The following is a 22,124-nucleotide window of genomic DNA, read 5'->3' on the forward strand; positions in this document are numbered from 1 at the left end:
TAGGCAACTATGTTAAATAAATGTAATATATATTTGCGCATATATACCATATTTTTTGCTCCATAAGACGCACCTAGGTTTTAGAGGAGAACAAGAAAAAAAATATTCTGAACCAAACAGGTACTAAAATATTTAGGACCCCCCTTGTGGCCAGCAAGACCCCCTTGTGGCCAGCAGGACCCCCCTTGTAGCCAACATAACTCCCCTTGTGGACAGCAGGACCCCCCTTGTAGCCAACAGAATTCCCCTTGTGGCCAGCAGGACCCCCTTGTAGCCAGCAGAACACCCCTTTTAAACAGCAGGACCACCCTTGTAGCCAGCAGGACTCCCCTTGTAGTTGCTTAACGGTCACTACCGCTGCCCTGTTCTGCCGTCCGCATAATGGAGTAGCATGTGACACACACGTCACTCTGCTTCCTCCATAGCGTTACGCTGGGCGCATGTAAGGAGGTGGAGTGACGTGTGTGTCACATACTCCTCCATAAGACTCCATTATGCGGACAGGAGAACGGGACAGCAGCAGTAAAGGGCATGGCAGAACGGGGCAGCGGCGTGAATAATAGAACAGGGCAACGGAGCACTTCGCCGTTCAGACCCAGGAGCAGGTAAGCTTCAGCAGCCTCCCCTCTGCAGCCTTCCCTGCACTTCGGCACACACACATTCGCTCCATAAGACGCACAGACATTTCCTTCCCACTTTTGGGGGAGAAAAAGTGCGTCTTATGGAGAGAAAAATACAGTACAGACCAAAAGTTTGGACACACCATCTCATTCAAAGTTTTCTTTATTTTCATGACTATGAAAATTGTACATTCACACTGAAGGCATCAAAACTATGAATTAACACATGTGGAATTATATACTTAACAAAAAAAAGAGTGAAAATATGTCATATTCTAGGTTCTAGCCACCTTTTGCTTTGATTACTGCTTTGCGCACTCTTGGCATTCTCTTGATGAGCTTCAAGAGGTAGTCACCTGAAATGGTCTTCCAACAGTCTTGAAGGAGTTCCCAGAGATGCTTAGCACTTGTTGGCCCTTTGGCCTTCACTCTGCGGTCCAGCTCACCCCAAACCATCTCGATTGGGTTCAGGTCCGGTGACTGTGGAGGCCAAGTCATCTGGCGCAGCACCCCATCACTCTCATTCTTGGTCAAATAGCCCTTACACAGCCTGGAGGTGTGTTTTGGGTCATTGTCCTGTTAAAAAATAAATGATGGTCCAACTAATTGAAAACCGGATGGAATAGCATGCCGCTGCAAGATGCTGCGGTAGCTATGCTGGTTCAGTATGCCTTCAATTTTGAATAAATCCCCAACAGTGTCACCAGCAAAGCACCCCCACACATCACACCTCCTCCTCCACACCAGCACACCTGTGAAGTGAAAACCATTTCAGGTGACTACCTCTTGAAGCTCAACAAGAGAATGCCAAGAGTGTGCAAATCAGTAATCAAAGCAAAAGGTGGCTACTTTGAAGAGCCTAGAATATGACATACTTTCAGTTGTTTCACACTTATTTTTCATGTCTATAATTCCACATGTGTTATTTCATAGTTTTGATGCCTTCAATGTGAATCTACAATTTTCATAGTCATGAAAATAAAGAAAACTATATATATATACTGGACGAATAACACAGCCTAACATTTTTTTGGTGATATACTAATATATACTGGCCAGGCAGACGCTAAAAGGACACTGTTTTGGCCCCCATCTGACTTTGGAATTTTAAGGTCACATTTAGTATGTACGTCGGGAGCTTTTGCAGCATGTACTTTAGATGTATACAAAAACCCTTTAGACCCTGTTCACACCGTATTTTGGATATAAGCTTTACATCTAAATTTTAGGAATCCATATTGTAGAAATCCTTAATATGGAATGACTAAAAATCAATAGGCCCACACAGTGCCATGAGAGCCTCAAATGTAATCTGGCATCATTTTTATACTTTGTTGCATTTATACAGAATTAGTCTGAAAAACATTCGCTCAGCATTAATAAATCCCATGTGCAAACAATTGCATTCACAATAGTAAAACATGTTTATATAGGTTCTTCTTGCTAATTTTTGTTTAATGATTTAAAACCATTCATTGTAAAAAATCTGTAATGTAAGGAGACAAATACTTTCCATAAAACTGTAGATTTAATTATGTATCTATAAGATTTTTTTTATCTGTTTACTACACATTTACTAAACCATACACTAGGAACATGTAGTTCTATATTATATATCTTATTAAAATTATAAAAAATAAACTCTTAACTTATCTATAATGTGCTACACAGTTAAAGAAGTACTTCAGGGAACCCCTATACACAGGTTGGGGATAAGTGTCTGATCGCAGGGGGCCCAGTGACTGGGGCCGTGATCTCCTGTACTGGGCCATCCTACTTACCTGACCTAGGCATGTTCCGGGCCCCACCTTCCTAAAACGTGGGCAAGTGATGACTCGCTCAGATAATTGGGATCTGGGGAAGCAGCCGAAGGTGGATTAAGATTTATTATTTTAGTTGCTGCAGTCCGGGCATAATGGCAAAATAAAACTGCTGCCGGAGTCCTCCTTTTAAAGGGGTATTCCACTGCCCAGCGTTCAGAACATTTAGTTCTGAACGCTGTGAATGCACTGCGGGGGTCAGCCACTCCCCTCAATGCAAATCTATGCCAAGCCCCCTCCCATAGATTTGCATTAAAGGAGCATGGCCAGTGGAGTACCCCTTTAAGTAGCAGAAGTTTGCTGATTTAGAGTCTGGTGTGGTCGAACACCTATCAACTACACATTGAGGTGTATTCTAACAATATAGTATTAATCCTAATTACTAGTAATATTCTAGCATGGACCCCTAAATTTACCTTCTAGACATGTCTTTGCAACATGTAAGAAGATAGAAAAAGTTATTTTGCTAAAAGAATAGAGTTTCTAAAAATTCAAGTCTACAGGATGAGCAGAACATATGAGACCCTATATCCCATTTATTTATGGCATTATACAATGATACTTTAAAAGTGTATTATTGGTGGGTGCAAAATTACTGTAGGTCTTACCATATGAGTAAAGAAACACATGATTAAAGAAACTCTGATTATAGAGTTTAAAGGGGTATTCAGGCACTTATACAAAATTTTATATGGTACTTGGGCCCATAAAAAAATTATAACAAAAAGCCATACTTACTTACCCATGCAGCTCTCGTTTGGGTCTGTCCAGTCCCCCCAATCTTCTGTCTTCGTCCTGCTACAGAAGATTAGTGCTTGTTACAGGGCCTGTCCAGGAAGGGACAACACTGTGGCCAGTGATTGGCTAAGCAGGCAGGTCCTGCACTGAGCAGTCATCTCAGAAGCATAATTTCAGGGGACTGGGTGAAGCTGATGGAAACCAGGACTAGGTAAATATGGCTTTTTTCCTTGAATTTCTATTGACCAACCCTACTGTTCAGGGTGAGATAAGCCAATGCCAAGCTGTCTGGCTATGGTTTACCCTTACATTCTCTATAGAGGACACAAACTTTTGGCTGCACCAAACTTTCATGTTTATGGAGAGGTTGAGATAGATAGCTGTCAACTGAATGAGCTACAGTTATTGAAAGCGTGGACATGGTAATTTCTAGTTGGCTATATATTCATTCCTTTCAGGAGAAATAATGGAGGAACAGAAGAATAATAAGAAATTATGCTTCAAAGTTGCCATTTCATGGGGAATACAAATATCGGAATTTACTAAAACAAATATGTCATGAGGGCAAACAAGTCATCTCTATAGGGGGTTAACAAATCTTTCCTCAGGTTGTCTGAGGTTGCTTTTGGTAGAAAGCTTTTTACTAATCCTACCTAGTACTTTAAGGGTAAGGGCAGTCTTTTGAAATAATTTTATTGCTATAATCTCTCTAGGGTGTGATGATCTTTTAGGGTCTATTCACACGTATAGTATCCTGCGCAGGATTTGATGCTGTATTCAGGACTAGGTTGGGAGAAATAGAAAAAGAGACAGGGGGAACTCCCTTGTATCATATATCGACTCGGTGTGATCCCGCCACCAAACCTAAGTGATATACTCACCTATAGGGTGATGACGTTCTGATCCATGTTTTTTTGGCGGTCGTGGTTGTCAGGGTACAAGGAGATATGTACAAATAGGGTTGCTGCACTTGGACCGATTCTGGACTTCCAATGGGGGACCAGCGTAAAAATGCGAGAAATTGTAGGAAAAAGTCTTGAACACCCCTGAGCGGCGCCTCCAAGACCGCCATTTTCCTACTATTTCTCCAGGCTGTATTCAGTCAGTCATTCAGTTTACATTGAAATCTTCAGCATAAAATCCTGTGCATCAAATCCTGTGCATCAAATATACGCAGGATACTATACGCGTGAATAGACCCTTTTGGAACTCCATAGAGATATTGCCTTTACCATTCCAGTACAAGTCCAAGCCAGTAAGAGACCATATCAGATTTATCATTGTAATACAGATGGTCATGTTCTATATGCAGTAGTCCCAACATTAAGAATACACACTGTTACTGGGTTACCTCAAAAATGGTATGACCATAAAATCTGAAGGCACCTACCAAAGGATTCAATATAACTTATCTGTGAGGCAAAAATATGTGAACCTTTAGAATTAGCAGATAATTTGAAGGTAAAATAAGATGTTTTCAATCAATGGAATGACAATTAGGTGTGAGTGGGAGACCTGTTTGTTTGATCTTGTATTAATTAAGGTATGTAGTATTAATTAAGGTATGTAGTATTAATTAAGGTATGTAGTAGTCCGCAAGGTCACAAAGGAATCCAAACTACTAAAGGTATTTCTCACATCAGCTATTGTTTATATTCAGTAGTCCACCATTAGAAGGGCACTGAACAACAATGGTGTGCAATGTGCATGGTAGGACAAAAACATTGCTTTTCAAAAAGAACATTGCTACCTATATGCAGTTTGCTTAAGATCAAGCCAAAATGTTAGGCTATGTTCACCGCTGAGAATTCCGCATTGGAATTCTGCACAGAGATTCCAGAGCAGCAGAGTTCCCTTGAATTCGTAACATAGTAACATAGTTTATAAGGTTGAAAAAAGACCAGAGTCCATCAAGTTCAACCTATAACCCTAATGAGTCCCTACTGAGTTGATCCAGAGGAAGGCAAAAAAAGAACTCATACTCGAGGTAAAAATTCCTTCCCGACTCCAAATATGGCAGTCAGAATAGATCCCTGGATCAACCTTCTGTCCCTATAGATCTAGAATCCATATGCTATAATGTTATTATTCTCCAAAACTGCATCCAGTCCCCTTTTAAATTCTTCTACCGAGCTCACCAAGACCACCACCTCAGGCAGAGAATTCCACAGTCTCACTGTTCTTACAGTAAAGAACCCCCCATCTGTGCTGGTGTAGAAACCTTCTTTCCTCTAAACATAGAGGATGCCCCCTTGTTATAGATACAGTCCTGGGTATAAATAGATCATGGGAGAGATCTCTGTACTGCCCCCTTATATGTATATTGTGACACTGTGGCAAGGGAAGGGTGTATTTCCCTAGCTAACCCTGGAGAAACCTCCACCTGTGGCCTAATAATGAGGTAGCAGAAAGGGGAAGTGTGTTTAAAAGGAAGTCAGACAGAATAGTTGGTGCTCTCCCCAGAAGACAGCAAGGTGGCTTTATGGGGGAAGCAGGGGTCCTGGTGAGGAACACACAGCCTGAGCTGTGAGTGGCAACAAGAGTGATATGGATGAGATACACAGCAAAGCAAATGCTGTGTGTGAACAGTGAGTAGAAGGTTGCAGGAGGCATAAGTATAACTGGCGGGGAAAAGCCCACCAGTTGATAGTCAGGGCATGCTGGATTGTTTAGATAGTGACTAAACGGTCTAGGGTTTTGTTTGTTCCTGTCTTATGTTTTTATTTATCCATTTATCCTGAAACTTGTCTAATAAAGCTGGCGAGGGGCCGGACTTGCATAAAGTATTGTTGTTTACCTGCTGATTGAAGTGGAAACATGTCCTGTGGCTGTGTCAAGGACGATCCAAGAGCTATCCCAAGGGAGAAATCCTTACAATGTATACATAGTTATTAGTTCTCCCCTAAGCCTTCTTTTTTCTAAACTAAATAACCCTAATTCTGATAATCTTTCTGGGTAATGTAGTCCTCCCATACCCCGTATTACTATGGTTGCCCGACTTTGAACCCTCTCCAACTTCACTATATCTTTCTTGTACACTGGTGCCCAGTACAGTACACAGTATTCTATGTGTGGTCTGACTAGTGATTTTTACAGTGATAGAATTATTTCCTTGTCATTCAATGGGATTCTGCTGCGCTGTGCACACAGCAGAATTTCCGTGCCAGATGTTCATTCTTTCTGCGGTTTTATTGATAGATCTCTTCCTGTTTGGGTATACGGGGAGATTCTTGAGTCAAGGCTGGTTGGGGGAGGGGGAACAACATCTGGGGATCGCCCTGATAGTTAATGAAAATTTAAAATGATGACAGGTTCCCATTAACCCCTTAAGGACCCGGGGTTTTTCAGTTTTTGCATTTTCATTTTTCCTCCTTACCTTTAAAAAATCATAACTCTTTCAATTTTGCACCTAAAAATCCATATGTGGCTTATTTTTTTGCGTCACCAATTCTACATTGTAATTACATCAGTCATTTTACCCAAAAATGTACGGCGAAACGGAAAAAAAATAATTGTGAGACAAAATAGAAAAAAAAACACCATTTTGTAAATTTTGGGGGCTCCCGTTTCTACACAGTACATTTTTCGGTAAACATGACACCTTCATTTTATTCTGTAGGTCCATACGATTAAAATGATACCACTTATATAGGTTTGATTTTGTCGTACTTATGGAAAAAATCATAACTACATGCAAGAAAATTAATACGTTTAAAATTGTCATGTTCTGACCCCTATAACTTTTTAATTCTTCTGTGTACGGGGCGGTATGAGGGCTCATTTTTTTGCGCCATGATCTGAAGTTTTTAGCAGTACCATTTTTGTATTGATCGGACTTTTTGATCACTTTTTATTAATTTTTTCATGATATAAAAAGTGACCAAAAATGCACAAATTTTTTTGCGTGTACACCATTGACCGTGTGGTTTAACAATATATTTTTATAATTGTGACATTTCCGCATGCGGGGATACCACATATGTTTATTTTTATATACACAGTTTTTTTTTAAATGGGAAAAGGAGTGTGATTCAAATTTTTATTAGGGGAGGGGTTAAATGATCTTTATTCACTTTTTTTCACTTTTTTTTGCAGTGTTATAGCTCCCATAGGGGGCTATAACACTGCACACACTGATCTTTTACATTGATCAGTGGTTTCTCATAGGAAACCACTGATCGATGATTCTGCCACTTGACTGCTCATGCCTGGATCTCACCTGGTCCCCTCACCTGGCTCCGGCCGTCTCCCGGGGTCTTCTGCTCTGGTCTGAGTTCGAGTAGACCAGAGCAGAAGATCACAGATAATACTGATCAGTGCTATGTCCTATACATAACACTGAACAGAATTAGCAATAAACTGATATCTATAAATAGTTCCCTATGGGGACATAAAAAGTGTAAAAAAAAAAATTATAAATAAAAAGTAAAACAAAAAAGTAAAAAAATTTGAAAAATCCCCTCCCCCAATAAAAAAGTAAAACGTCAGTACCGCTGCATCGTAAAAGTCTGCATAAAAGTCTGAACTATTAAAGTATATTGATAATTATCCCGTACAGTGAATGGCGTAAACGTAAAAAAATAAAAAAAAGTCCAAAATTGATGCTTTTTTGTCACATTTTATTCCAAAAAAAAAAAATAACAAATTTATAAAAAAAAAGTAAAACCTAAGCAAAATTAGTACTGATAAAAACTACAGATCATGGTGCAAAAAATGAGCCCTCATATCGCCCCATATACGGGAAAATGAGAAAGTCATAGGTGGTCAAAATAGGGCAATTTCAAACATACTAATTTTGTTAAAATGGTTTGAGATTTTTTTTTTAAGCGGTACAGTTACAGAAAAGCATATAACATGGTATAATTTTAATAGTATTGACCCACAGAATAAAGAAAACATGTAATTTTTACCAGAAAGTGTACAGCGTGAAAACAAAACCTTCCAAAATTAGTTAAATTGCGGTTTTCTTTTTAATTTTCCCACATAAATAACATTTGTTTGGTTGCACCGTACATTTTATGGTAAAATAAGTGATGTAATTACAAAGTACAATTGGTGACGCAAAAAACAAGCCCTCATATGGGTCTGTGGATGGAAAAATAAGAGAGTTATGATGATTTTTAGAAGGCGAGGAGGAAAAAACGAAAATGCAAAAATAAAATTGGTCTGGTCCTTAAGGTAAAAATGGGCCTGGTCCTTAAGGGGTTAAAGAAGAATAAACTTAACATTTTGGAATGTTTAAGTCAAAGTCCCAATGAAAAAGAAATGTTGTGGAGGGACCTGAAGAAAGCAGATCATGGGAGGAAACCAGTCAACATAAAAAATTGAAGCTGTTTTGTACGATGGACTGGGCAAAAATTCCTCCAGGCCAATGGGCAGCACTAACTAACAATTATCAGAAACTTTTAGATTCAGTTATTGTTGCACAGGAGGATCAAACTTAAAGGGGTAGTCCAGCGGTGAAAAACGTATCCCCTATCCTAAGGACGGACCCCCTGCGATCTCTCTGTAAGGGGCCCTGGCTCGCTCGCCAGATTGCTATGGCAGAGCCGGAGATTGCCGAAGGCAGCGCTCCGGCTCTGCCATAGAGTTGTATTGAGGGGGCATGTCAGCCACCACTTCGTGCGGTGCTCAACACGCCCCCTTCCTGCGGGCTGTCAGGGGCCCGTACAGGAGATCGCTGGGGGCCCCAGCGGTCAGACCCCCTGCAATCTGAAACTTATCCCCTATCCTTAGGATAAGGGATAAGTTTTTCAGCACTGGATATCTCCTTTAACCCTTTAAGGACCCGGGGTTTTCTACTTTCATTTTTTCCTCCTTACCTTTAAAAAATCATAAGTCTTTCAATTTTGCACCTAAAAATCCATGATGATGGCTTATTTTTTGCGTCACCAATTCTACTTTGCAGTGACATCAGTCATTTTACCCAAAAATCTACAACGAAACACAAAAAAAATCATTGTGCGACAGTAAATTTTTGGGTAAAAATGACACCTTATCTTTATTCTGTAGGTTCATACGATTAAAATGATACCCTACTTATATAGGTTTGATTTTGTTGTACTTCTGGAAAAAATCATAACTACATGCAGGAAAATTAATACGTTTAAAATTGGCATCTTCTGACCCCTATAACTTTTTTATATATTTTTTTGCGTACGGGGCGGTATGATGGCTCATTTTTTGCGCTGTGATCTGAATTTGTTAGTGGTACCATTTTTGTATTGATCTGACTTTTTGATCGCTTTTTATTCATTTTTTCATGGTATCAAAAGTGACCAAAAATACGCTATTTTGGACTTTGGAATTTTTTAAATTAACAATATATTTTTATAACTCGGACATTTCCGCACGTGGCAAAGTTTATTATTATTTACACTTTTTTTTCTTTAAATGGGAAAAGGGGGGTGATAACACTGCACACACTGATCTTTTACATTGATCAATGGTTTCTCATAGGAAACCATTGATCGATGATTCTGCCGCTTGACTGCTCATGGCTGGATCTCAGGCACTGAGCAGTCATTCGGTGATCGGACATTAGGAGGCAGGTAAGGGGAATCTCCTTGTGTCCTACAGCTGTTCGGGACGCCGCAGTGAAATTTCCCTGCGGCGGTCCCGAACAGCCCCCTGAGCTAACCAGCATTAGTTTACTTTCACTTTAGACGCAGCGATCAACTAAACTTGGTCCTTAACAGGTTCATACTGAAAACTAAGGTTCACATACTTTTTGTCATTTGATTTGATTCTCTACATTTAGGCTTTCTGAAGGGTCCACAAACTTTCCAGCACCATTGTACTATATAGGCAAACAACTAGGTTCCCATTGTAGTTATTTAATTATTCCGTAGCTCAATTCCTAATCATCGTGGAAACCCTTTCTTTCCTTCTACATGAAGACATATACATGTACATTGTGTGCCGCCATACTGTTTTCCATACAGCACTCAAATATGGAGATATTCTTCCCTCAATACAATGCTAATTATATTGTAATACTGAAAAGAACGGAGCATGTCAGATTTTGTTTTCTTTTGCATTTTTATGGAATTTTACACATACAAAGCTCTCCATATGAAACAGAATGCACACTGGTGAAACAGTTCAGAACAATAGCATACCGTACAATGGCTCTCTGTACACGGATTTCTTCAAAAGCTAAATAGTATAAATTCTTTAAAATTTTGTGTTATTTGTGGAAAAGGCTTCATGCTACATAGATATAATCTCTTTTTTGCCATATGTGGCCAGCAAGATAACGTTACTTACTACTTGATTTTACTGAAGCCAATAACATTGTGCATTGTAACCTATTTGTAATACATAGTAGTCATCATTCAGGCAGAGAAAAACCCAGCAGATAAAAAATTTGTTACATAATGTTTCATAGAAACAGTTTCTCATGAATTATTTCTCACAAATAATTTAGAAACCTAAAGTTGTACAAGAATAAGCTAGTCTCATTTTAACATGATAAACAATCCATCTTTATTTTTCGTAGCGCAGTCACTATGAATGACACTTTAAAAAGATGGAAACATATTTCAGGAGGTAGTCTTCTAGCAATATTAAATATTCTGGCACTGTTATAACTTTACGTGTATTATGGCTAATGTTGTAGCAACAAATATATTTCCTATGTGATCCCCACATTAAGGCTCTATTCACTTTGTCGGTTAATACGGTTCCAGTTGAGGGTTCCAGTATTTTTCTACAGTGCTGCAGATCGGTACTCTTGCCATAAAAACTGGACCCTGAAAGAAGCCTAAAAGACTCTATTATAAGTCAATAGGAGTCATTATAAGTCATTATAAGTTAGAAAAGGATCCACTCTACCTGTCATGGCTTCATTGTAAGTCTAAGCCAAGATGCTACCATGAACAGAGCCTAAAAGAGTATTCTATTCAACAGTTACCAATGTGTACTATATATTTCTTGAATTTTATACCGTAACTTACGTTTATACTCTAAAAAAATACAACTGCAGCATTTCATATATTCTATAATTTTTCCCTATATTATTTTATTTATTTATTTATGTGCGTGGATATAAAAAGTTATTTAGTCTTTTGCCAAACAGTATATTTTTACCCAGAAATAATTTGTGTGTCATAGAAAAGTTAGTTTGTTTCAAATATAAAGCCCTAAGCTTGACCAACATATTTAATACAGATTATTTATTCATTTTTGTACCACAAAAATAACACAAAGCATAGCACGAATAGCATTAAAAAATTACAAATGCCAAAATAAGACAATGGCATCTCGGCAATATAATGCTTACGCCACGTATGTCAGCAACATTAAAATATATATATATATATTACCAGACTTTGTTGATATTTAGAATAATTTCCGTTAGAAAAATTTCCATGGTTTAGAGTAGATTCAGAGAGTACAACAATTATACATGCGTTTCAATATAAGAATGCGTGAGAGATAGAGACTGAATAAGAGCATCCACTTCAGAAGAAACGCTTTCACAGTTCTGTTCGTCACTTTTTTGACAGATGTCCAAAAAAAGGTCAAGATATAGTTGTTTCCATTCCTGAAAGTCTTTAGATGTCAAATCTGGATTTTCCAAAATCTTGTCAATAATAGCTACTTCTCCTTCTTTGGCCTAAGCAAAAAACAAAAACAAGTAACACATTATTGTTCTAATTGTACATAATATATAGTGTACTTAAAAATCTAATTTTACTAAAACATCCCATATACAATATCAAGGGTCAATTTTACCTGTTACAAAAAAACTTTTGAGATGTCAAAGTTTTGATTGGTTGGGGCCAGAGTGTTTTTAACCCCTACCGATCTCTTGAATAGTGTTGAGCGCGAATATTCAAAATGTGAATCTTTACCGTGAATATCAGCACTTCATGATTTTGCGAATATTTAGACTATAGTGATATATATATATATATATATATATATATATATATATATATATAAAATATATATATATATATATATATATATATTCGTAGTGACGAATATTTTTTTTTAAAGCAAATTTATGCAAATATTTATGCGAATATCGGCACTTCCAGTCTGGACACTGATCCCTTTAGGTGAAAGATATAATTGCGCATGCACACTATGCAAATTTCATTATGAATTTTCGCATTGGAAAAAAAACATACATAGCGAATATGCAAATTTCGCAAACATAGGACGAATATTCATCCATATATTCACAAAATATTGTGAATTTGAATATGGCCCCTACCGCTCATCACTACTCTTGAATGAGTTGGGAGAGGCGTGCAGTTATGCCCATAACTCTCCAGCTCCCTGAGAACTCCGTCTCACTTTAACTTATGATCTCTATTATAAGTTTATGGAGCTGGTCTTGTGCAGCGATATGGAAATCGCAGCAAGCTGGGGGGTGAAGTGCATAACTTTGTGTTTCTCCTGGCTCATACTAGAGATCAGTGGGAGTCTGAACACTCACTCAGACCCAAACTTTTCATAGGACAAATTAAACGTTCTTTCTAATAACAGGCATACTTTCAAGGAAAACTCAAAATGACATTCAAAATCACATAAAGGCATGTAGACATTTTCCTCCGAATGGGTTCCTTAGGCTATCCTCATTGGCTGTAGCAGGATGTATATAATACAATGACAAACCCTGTCCAAATGCCCTATTAGGTCATACTGGCATCATAGAAAAGAAATCCCCAGTTAGAACCACACTCTATAAACTATAATGAACAGCTACTATCCAAATTTGGAAACCCAAGATGTCCATGCTATACACGGTCAACTATCTATTGAGAGAAGTAGGGATCGGGCAAAAACTACTGATTACCGTGTATTAGAGAAATCAGTGATAAAGATCGTTACCATGTTAAAAAATTCTTGGTCAGAAATCGATTTCTTAACATGGAAGTTCAATTAAATTATAAAAAAAATGATTTGGCATCATGTTGCTCATAGTAACCCAGCTTTTTCTTTAGAGCAATAGAAAATACACAAATTATAGAATTGACAATAAAATGAATGTTTATTAAATAGCATAACATTCTGTATTTATAAAAAATATACCTCACACAAATGAAAGGAAATTGTTTTGTCCCCTTAGAGCCATGGCAAATTTGAGCCTTGAGGGAACCGATTTTTTATTAATTTTTTTTTGCCTTCTATTTATAGGGGTGGGTTTAAAGAAACTTTATTTTTTATTTTTATTTTTTTAAGTTTCCCATTTTGACAGGATAGATGAAAAGTGACTGCAGTAGGTTTGGTCTGACAGGTGGGAAGCCCCTTTGATCTTCTGTATGGGCCAAGCTCTAATGTTTAAAGGAGTACTGCCGCTGAAGACAACTTATCCCCTATCTGCTCTACACGGCTAACGCTTGTGTTGTCGACCTCACTAAGAGAGCAACAGACATGCCTCCTCCATTCAGCTCTATGGGAGAGGTGGGGATGCACGAGTGTGTCGATCCCGGTGTCATGCTGTGTTGGAGATTCCTCCTGCATGGGGAGAACAGCTGTAGTTACAGGTCCCCATACGGGAGATCACAGGGGGCCCCAGCGGTTGGACCCCCCGTGATCAGACACTTATCCCCTTTCCTGCGGATAGGGGATAAGTTGTCTTCGGCTGCAGTACTCCTTAAACTTAACTTTGGTGGCACCAGTTGTTTTCCACCGAAGAACACCTTTAATGTCATCTTCCTTTCCTCTGGATAAAGACTATTCATCAAGGGTTTCTGTCCACAGAACAAGCATTCTTAATTAACTTTGATTGTTTTCGACCGTTCTCCGTCAACTCTAGGGAACATGGAAACAAATAGCAAATATGTCTTTGTTGCCATTGCAACCAATCACAGCTTTCATATCTTTACAAGATCAGGTAAAATAAAAACGGAGCTCTGGTTGTTATAGAAAACAAAGGCTGTTTTACTATTAAGACACTTGATTTTCTCCAACAGCATTTGCAAATTCAGAAGATCAAATTTTCTATGGTGCTGAAACTACCCTTCGAGTAACCATGGCACAATGTTTGGAGCTAACACATCTTTTTCTCCATTCTAGTGTTTGATATAATGCTCAGCCTCTTGCCTTGCATACACTTAGGCATTTAGTGAGAAGACTGACATCAAGCAGCCAAAGTTTAGCTTTAAGGGTAGAGTGACATATGCCGTATTTTGCTTCTGCATATTTTCCTACCCATTGAAGTCAATTGTGAGCAAAATACACAGCTGATTTTGCTACCCATTAACTTCAATGGTTAGGAAAATACGCAGCAAAATACAGCACGTGTGACCCTATCCTAAATGTGTAAAACAAAATGTGTTGCACAAAATACAGCAAATAATTCCCAGGATGAGCTGTCCAGTACCTTCAATATAATTTACTATATAGTCTTACCAGCTGAAAATGTCTCCTGTAGCCTCACACAGAACCTTACCTTTCAAACATCATAAAACCTTAACTTTAGTGATAGATTTATAGACATCAATATTCAAAGAATATATTAATCTGCCATTTGGAGAGCTGGCTTCTGGATTTACTGAACTGACCTCACTGAACATCCATCAGCATTACTAGTAATGCCTTGGTTAAAACTGCTACTTCTAAAAACTCCATTTTATTTTTTTATTTTATTTTTTTAACCATAAAATCCAGATTAGGAATTGTTAAAATTATATAAATAAAATATAAGAAACATATATAATTCAGTTATCTTGTTAAAACTACTAACAGGAAAAGTGAATAACATTATTATCTTGTTACAATGATATCTTTATCCAATTAATCTAACTAGAGGATTTTTATATCCCCTCAAGTTATACATGGCCTTATATACTACCAGGAATTGTTTGGTACCAGGACTTGTTTGTTTAGTTATCTGTTCCCTATTTCTAAACAAGAACAATAGCATAAATGTAAAAGATCTTGAACTTCCAAAAACGTGCACGTACAGTAAACCCTATATAAACACAATTAACCCATGATAGAAATCTGGGGCACTAAGGTCCCAATAGGAACTGACCACCTTAAAATTTAGCTTTTATTAATAAGACCTGGTGATTAGTGACTCTTAAAATTGGCATTACTATATCCTAGGTACATGTTTGACTGTTATGTATTACAACATAATAAAGCATCCTACTCGGACCTTTTACACAGTTACATAACTATCGCTGCCACTACCAAGACAATTTGAATCACTGGGGTGCATTCACCCCCCAAAACCAAGAGAATAGAAACTCCCCCCCCCCCCCCAACGATGATTTACCAACACGTCTATGTGATTTCTACAGATTTATAAAAATGGTCTAATCAGGTAATGTGAGTCTTTTATAGAGAAAGGCAAAACTTGATAAAGGAATATATATTATGAGCAAATAGATCATTTTTACCCAACAGAAAATCTACCTACTCACTTGAATGGTAAGCAATAGAATTTCCTGGCACACACTCAAAATTTGATTTTGACCCCATCCCCCTCCCCCCGCCCACTAGACATACATAGCATTTGTCACTTACTGGATTTACAACCTTTAAAGGGGTACTCCGCCCCTAGACATCTTATCCCCTATCCAAAGGATTTGGGATAAGATGTCTCATCACGGGGGTCCTGCCGCTGGGAACCCCCGCGATCTTTCCTTCAGCACCCCTGTCATCTTGTGCACGGAGCCCCTGCATTGCCAATCATCAGGCATGGAGCGAAGCTTGCTCTGTGCACAAGATGACACAGGGTGCTGCAGGAGAAATCGCGGGGGTTCCCAGCGGCGGAACCCCTGCGATCAGACACCTTATCCCCTATACTTTGGATAGGGGATAAGATGTCTAGGGGCGGAGTACCCCTTTAAGTTCACCTGATGCTTCCAAGTCGGCCCCATGGGTGGTAGAGGAGGAGGCAAAGGTGTGCTTATAGAACAATAAGTGGCCTCCCCCTGGAGTCTTAGCTAAAAATAGCAAAAATTGATTTTATGTTTACTCCATGCTTGTCTCAGGAATAATTTTTGTACATATTTTCATTCTGCCATTTAAGAAATCCATAAATATGTCACATTTCCTATTTGTGACTTAGTATTAACCCCTAAAACACAAGTGCCGTAAATGTACGGCGCTGCTTAGCTCATATCAGCGCACATTACATTTACAGCACACATTTACGGCGCAGTGTTCTGGGATCGCCATGTCACCGGACACAGTGATCGGGCCGGGACGGCTGCTGTAATCTATGAGCAGCCATCCCGGCATATCGCCCATGGGGGTCCTGAGACCCCCCATGTCGGCGATCGCCGCAAATCGCCGGTCAATTCAGACTGGCAATCTGCGGTGATTCCGGTCATATGGGTCTCCAGGGACCCAGAAAATAAGGGGGATCGGGGGGTCCAAGACTCCCCCGGTCCCCCTGAAGGGATAGAAGTTAGGTGGCAGGGGTGCCACCCCTCCTATCCCTGTTATTGGTCGATCAGAAGCAATCGACCAATAGCAGATCGGGGGCGGGGGGGGGGGTTAAAGTTCAGTTCCCCCGTTCTGCCCACCCACGGTAATCCAGCCGAACGGGGGAACTGTCTTGTGACTGGCAGCGGTGGTGGAGGTCCCTCTCTCCCCCCTGGTGCGGCGTTCCTACGGAAGCCGGTGAGTTGCCAAGCAACATCTGGAGGGCTACAGTTTGGAGACCACTATACAGTGATCTCTCAACTGTAGCCCTCCAGATGTTGCAAAACTACAAATCCCAGCATGCTCAGACAGCAAACTGCTGTGTGGGCATGCTGGGATTTGTAGTTCTGCAACATCTGGAGGGCCACAGTTTGGACATCACTGTGCGGTGGTTTCCAAACCATGGCCCTCTAAATCTGGCAAAACTACAACTGCCAGCATGAACGAACAGCAAACAGCTGTCTCGCCATGCTGGGAGTTGCAGTTGTGTACCTCCAGCTGTTGTATAACTACATCTCCCAGCATGCCCTTTGGTGATCAGTAAATGCTGGGAGTTGTAGTTTTGCAACAGCTGGAGGCACACTGGTTGGAACATACTGAGTTAGGTAACAGAACCTAACTGAAGGCTTTCCAACCAGTGTGCCTACAGCTGTTGCAAAAGTACAACTCCCAGCATGCACGGTCTGTCAGTACATGCTGGGAGTTATAGTTTTGCAACAGCTGGAGGTTTGCCCCCCCCCCCCATGTGAATGTACAGGGTACATTCATACGGGCGGGTTTACAGTGAGTTTCCTGCTTCAAGCGCAATCTCCTAGCGGGAAACTCAACGTAAACCCCCGCCAGTGCGAATGTACCCTAAAAACACTACACTAACAAATAATAAAATGTAAAACGCTACATATACACCCCCTTACACTGCCCCCCCCCCCCCAATAAAAATGAAAAACTTATCGTACGGCAGTGTTTCCAAAATGGAGCCTCCAGTTGTTGCAAAGCAACAACTCCCAGTATTTCCGGACACCCACTGACTGTCCAGGCATGCTGGGAGTTAAGCAACAGCTGGAGGCACCCTGTTTGGGAATCACTGGCGTAGAATACCCCTATGTCCACCCCTATGCAATCCCTAATTTAGTCCTCAAATGCGCATGGCGCTCTCTCACTTCGGAGCCCTGTCGTATTTCAAGGAAACAGTTTTGGGCCACATATGGGGAATTTCTGTACTCTTGAGCAAGTGTAAAAAAAAAATAAAAAAATGTACTTTATCATGCTGGTGTTGCCCTATACTTTTTATTTTCACAAGAGGTAAAAGGAAAAAAAGACCCCAAAATTTGTAACGCAATTTCTCCTGAGTACGGAAATACTCCATATGTGGGTGTAAAATGCTCTGCGGGTGCGCAACAAGGCTCAGGAGTGAGTGCGTACTATGTACATTTGAGGCCTGAAAAGCTGGTGTCACCCTAAATTTTTCATTTTAACAAGGGAGAATAGGAAAAAAGCCCCCCAAAATTTGTAACCCCATTTCTTCTGAGCAAGAACATACCCCATATGTGGATGTCCGGAATTGAAGGCAATATGTGCCCACATGTGACCCCATTTTGGAAACTACACCCCTCACGTAATGTAATAAGGGGTACAGGGAGCATTTACGCCCAACAGGTGTCTGACAGATTTTTGGAACAGTGGTCCATGAAAATTAAAAAATTTATTTTTCATTTGCTCAGCCCACTGTTCAAAAGATCTGTAAAACACCAGTGGGGTGTAAATGCTCACTGCACGCTTATTAAATTCTATGAGGGGTGTAATTTCCAAAATGGGGTCACATGTGAGGGGTCCACTGTTCTGGCACCATGGGGGCTTTGTAAACGCACATGGCCCCCGACTTCTATTCCAAATTCTCTCTCCATAATCTTAATGGCGCTTCTTCTCTTCTGAGCATTGTAGCGCGGCAGCAGAGCTCTTGATGTCCACACATGGGGTATTTCCTTAATCAGAAGAAATGGGGTTACAAATGTGGGGGGGATTTTCTCCTATTACCCCTTGTAAAAATGTAAAATTTGGGGAAAAAAATGCATTTTAATGAAAAAAATATTTTTTTTCATTTACGCATCTGACTAACGAAAATTCGTCAAACACCTGTAGGGTGTTAAGGCTCACTCTACCCCTTGTTACGTTCCTTGAGGGGTCTAGTTTCCAAAATAGTATACCATGTGTTTTTTTTTGCTGTTCTGGCACTATAGCGGCCTCCTAAATGCAACATGCCCCCCAAAAACCATTTCAGCAAAATTTGCTTTCCAAAAGCCAAATGTGATTCCTTCTTTCTGAGCATTGTAGTTCACCCGCAGAGCATTTTACATCATAACATGCGGTATTTCCATACCCAGAAGAGATGGGGTTACAAATTTTGGGGGGCATGCTCTCCTATTACCCCTTGTAAAAATAAAAAATTTGGGGGAAAACCAGCATTTTTGAAAGAAAAAAAAATTAGAATAATTTACACATCCAACTTTAACGAAAAGTTGTCAAACACCTGTGGGGTGTTAAGGCTCACTGTACCCCTTGTTACGTTCCTTGATGGGTGTAGTTTCCAAAATAGTATGCCATGTGTTTTGTCTTTTATTTCACAGTTTTGACACCATAGGGGCTTCCTAAATGTGACATGCCCCACAAAAACCATTTCTCTCCTGTTACCCCTTGTAAAAATTCAAAAACTAGGTCTACAAGAACATGCGATTGTAAATAAATGAAGATTTTGAATTTTCTCCTTCACTTTGCTGCTATTCCTGTGAAACACCTAAAGGGTTAACACACTCACTGAATGTCATTTTGAATACTTTAAGGGGTACAGTTTTTATCATGGGGTCATTTATGGGGTATTTCTGATATGAAGGCCCCTCAAATTTACTTAAAAACTGAACTGGTCCCTGAAAAATTCCAATTTCCGAAAGTTTTGTGAAAAATTGGAAAATTGCTGCTCAACTTTGAAGCCCTCTGATGTCTTCCAAAAGTGAAAACATATCAACCTTATGATGAAAATATAAAGTAGTCATATTGTATATGTGAATCAATATATAATTTATTTGTGATGTCCATTTTCCTTATAAGTAGAGAGTTTCAAAGTAAAAAAAAATACAACATTTTCTAATTTTTCATCCAATTTTGGAATTTTTCACCAAGAAATGATGCAAGTATTGAGGAAAATTTACCACTAACATAAAGTAGAATATGTCACGAAAAAACAATCTCGGAATCAGAATGGCAAGCAAATTAATGCTTAAAGTGACAGTGGTCAGATTTGCAAAAAAGGGCTGCGTCCTAAAGGGGTAAAGGACATTGCCATTTTTACTGAATGGTTTATATTAGGCCAGCCATGTTGTCACTCTTTTCGTAGGATCTCCTTTTCCTGTTTTGAATATGCACTAAAGGATACATGATCATTCATTTGTGGATTATTTTTTTATGTCCCTTTGAGGTATACCCTGGAATGCAATATTCCTTTATTGCTATAAGTCATTTTGCATATTAAAGTGAGTCTAAGGCTCAAGCATTTGGGCAGATAAAATATCTGGTCAGACATCCAGGCAACACACCTCACACTTTTGCAGAGGGGTGTTACAGTTCTCCCAGAGGTCTCATGCTGTGACATCTAACACACTTAAACGAACACTTACTGTGCTTATATAGGTCTGTTACTAGGAAGCAAATTAGTGTATGCACCACACAGATCACATTAAATAGCAGTATTTTATAGTACAAACATGAATTATGCTCCTTGATGTGGCAACATATGCATATGTATGATCATGCTGAGTAAGCAATAGCAATCTCTTCTCAGTTTATGTTATATAAATAATGTTCAGTAAATCATTCTGCATGTACAGAAATCACTCACAGAAATGTGTCATGTGTAGAAAATTTGTGGAAAAATAATGTTATTCTATTTTCTGGGATATAAGGACTGTGATTCCAGATAATAACATTTTTTATTTTTTTTTTAAAAACAGCAAAACACCGTTTCTCAGCCTCTTAGAGCCATGTGTTAATTTAAGTAACAAATGTTGTTGCCAGATAAATACTGGTGGATATGCTAAAAAATGACTGCACAAAATAACACTGCTTATTGCAAATAAATTGAATGTATCACTAAACATTCAATTTAGTTAGAATAGTAATCAAGATAAAAAAATAAAAAAAAACCTTAAAGGAAAAAGCATTCGTACGAATTGCTATATGATTGGGTCATAAAGGTTATCCACTCCTTTTGGGGTTGTCTGAAAACAAAGCAAACACACTATTCATGCATTCAGAGTCCAAAGTTGTTAGTAAGAAGAGGATACAACATGTCTGTATATTACAGGCACAATAAATTAATTTTTTTGGACCTCATTTAGTCTTTCATCTCTCCTGTGATGACACTGCCATTGGGTTATCCCACAGATAATAGTTGAAGGTTGGGGGTTCCCAATAAATACTCTGATCAGTTTGTAGTTAAAAGATTATTTTAAGTACAAAAACCACAAACCATCAGGATTTGCATTTGACACATATGCTGAGCAAATCTGATTCTGTTGAATGTAACACCCCAACATACGGAACTAGGAGCCTTCTAGCAGGGCTTATAAAGGGTAGGTGGAGTAGACTGCCACCTAGCGTGTCAGAGGAGAAGGGATACACTTGTCTGTACATTCTTGTCTATAGCCAACTGAATACTGTGTTTTAGTTACTGGCAGTGCTGTATAATACAAACTGGAGAGCAGAGAACTTGTAACCCTCGATGTGCTAGAGAAGACATTCTACAGTAGTCATAACTGAGAAACACTGGAAAAATGGTTGTGCATTCATGCCGTGCTTTCAATAAAGTCCAAAGGATAAATAGAAACAGCCAAGTGCACTTCCATAAATGTCAATAAGGTAGGTAATTTTTAACACTCTTGTTCTATCCATAACCCCTGTCCCTACCTATTGTGTTGTCGCCCTAAACGGTGACTCCACAAATTGAAGACAGACCCTACTCTGAATTAATGCAGGGCCGTCAAAACAACAAACTACAGCAATACAGTAAGGGTCAGGGGAAAAAAACTGTCAGAACACAATGGGTCACACCCAATATACAATACTACGTGGAGACAAACAAACAGAAAGCATAGTAGGATTAGTCAAGTCAGTAAGCAAAGAGAACAGCAAATGTACAGAATCGAATAGCAAAGGGTTAACCAAATACAAAGCCAAAGTCACAAAAGCAGAAAAACAGAATCCGATGCAGGTGCAGGTAAATGCTAGGTCCAGAGACAAGTTCTTTTCACAAGCAAAGTCTAAGAGACAACTGAGAGTTTAAAAGCCAAACTTCAGGGTGTGGACTCAAAAAGGACACCAGGCAGGGGATTAGACAGTATAGGCCAGGATGTTGCCACAACAACCACAAGCTTTGACAGAAACGAGAAACGTTTAACTCTTCAGGCACAACTTGCTTGAGTCATTACAGTACCCCCCCTTTCCAAGGGGCCTCAGGACCCTCAACAACATGAGAGGGTAAAGGTACTAGCTTAGTCAT

General features: G+C 39.3%; 1 protein-coding gene across 5 annotated transcripts in view; it reads right to left on the reverse strand.

The window, feature by feature from the left end:
* Positions 1-1,585: 1,585 nt before the first annotated feature.
* Positions 1,586-22,124, reverse strand: part of CNKSR2 (connector enhancer of kinase suppressor of Ras 2) — a 422,316-nt gene continuing 401,777 nt past the window's right edge. For 2 of the 5 annotated variants that reach the window (XM_056558612.1, XM_056558614.1), the window contains one exon: positions 1,586-11,798. In XM_056558612.1, the coding sequence (XP_056414587.1) occupies positions 11,583-11,798 (216 nt within the window). In that variant the 3' untranslated portion in view covers positions 1,586-11,582. The remainder of the gene's footprint in view (positions 11,799-22,124) is intronic. The other 3 variants (XM_056558611.1, XM_056558615.1, XM_056558616.1) reach the window with 2 other exon arrangements.

This window comes from Hyla sarda, chromosome 2 (genome assembly GCF_029499605.1).
Source record: "Hyla sarda isolate aHylSar1 chromosome 2, aHylSar1.hap1, whole genome shotgun sequence".
NCBI classification, from domain to species: Eukaryota; Metazoa; Chordata; class Amphibia; order Anura; family Hylidae; genus Hyla; species Hyla sarda.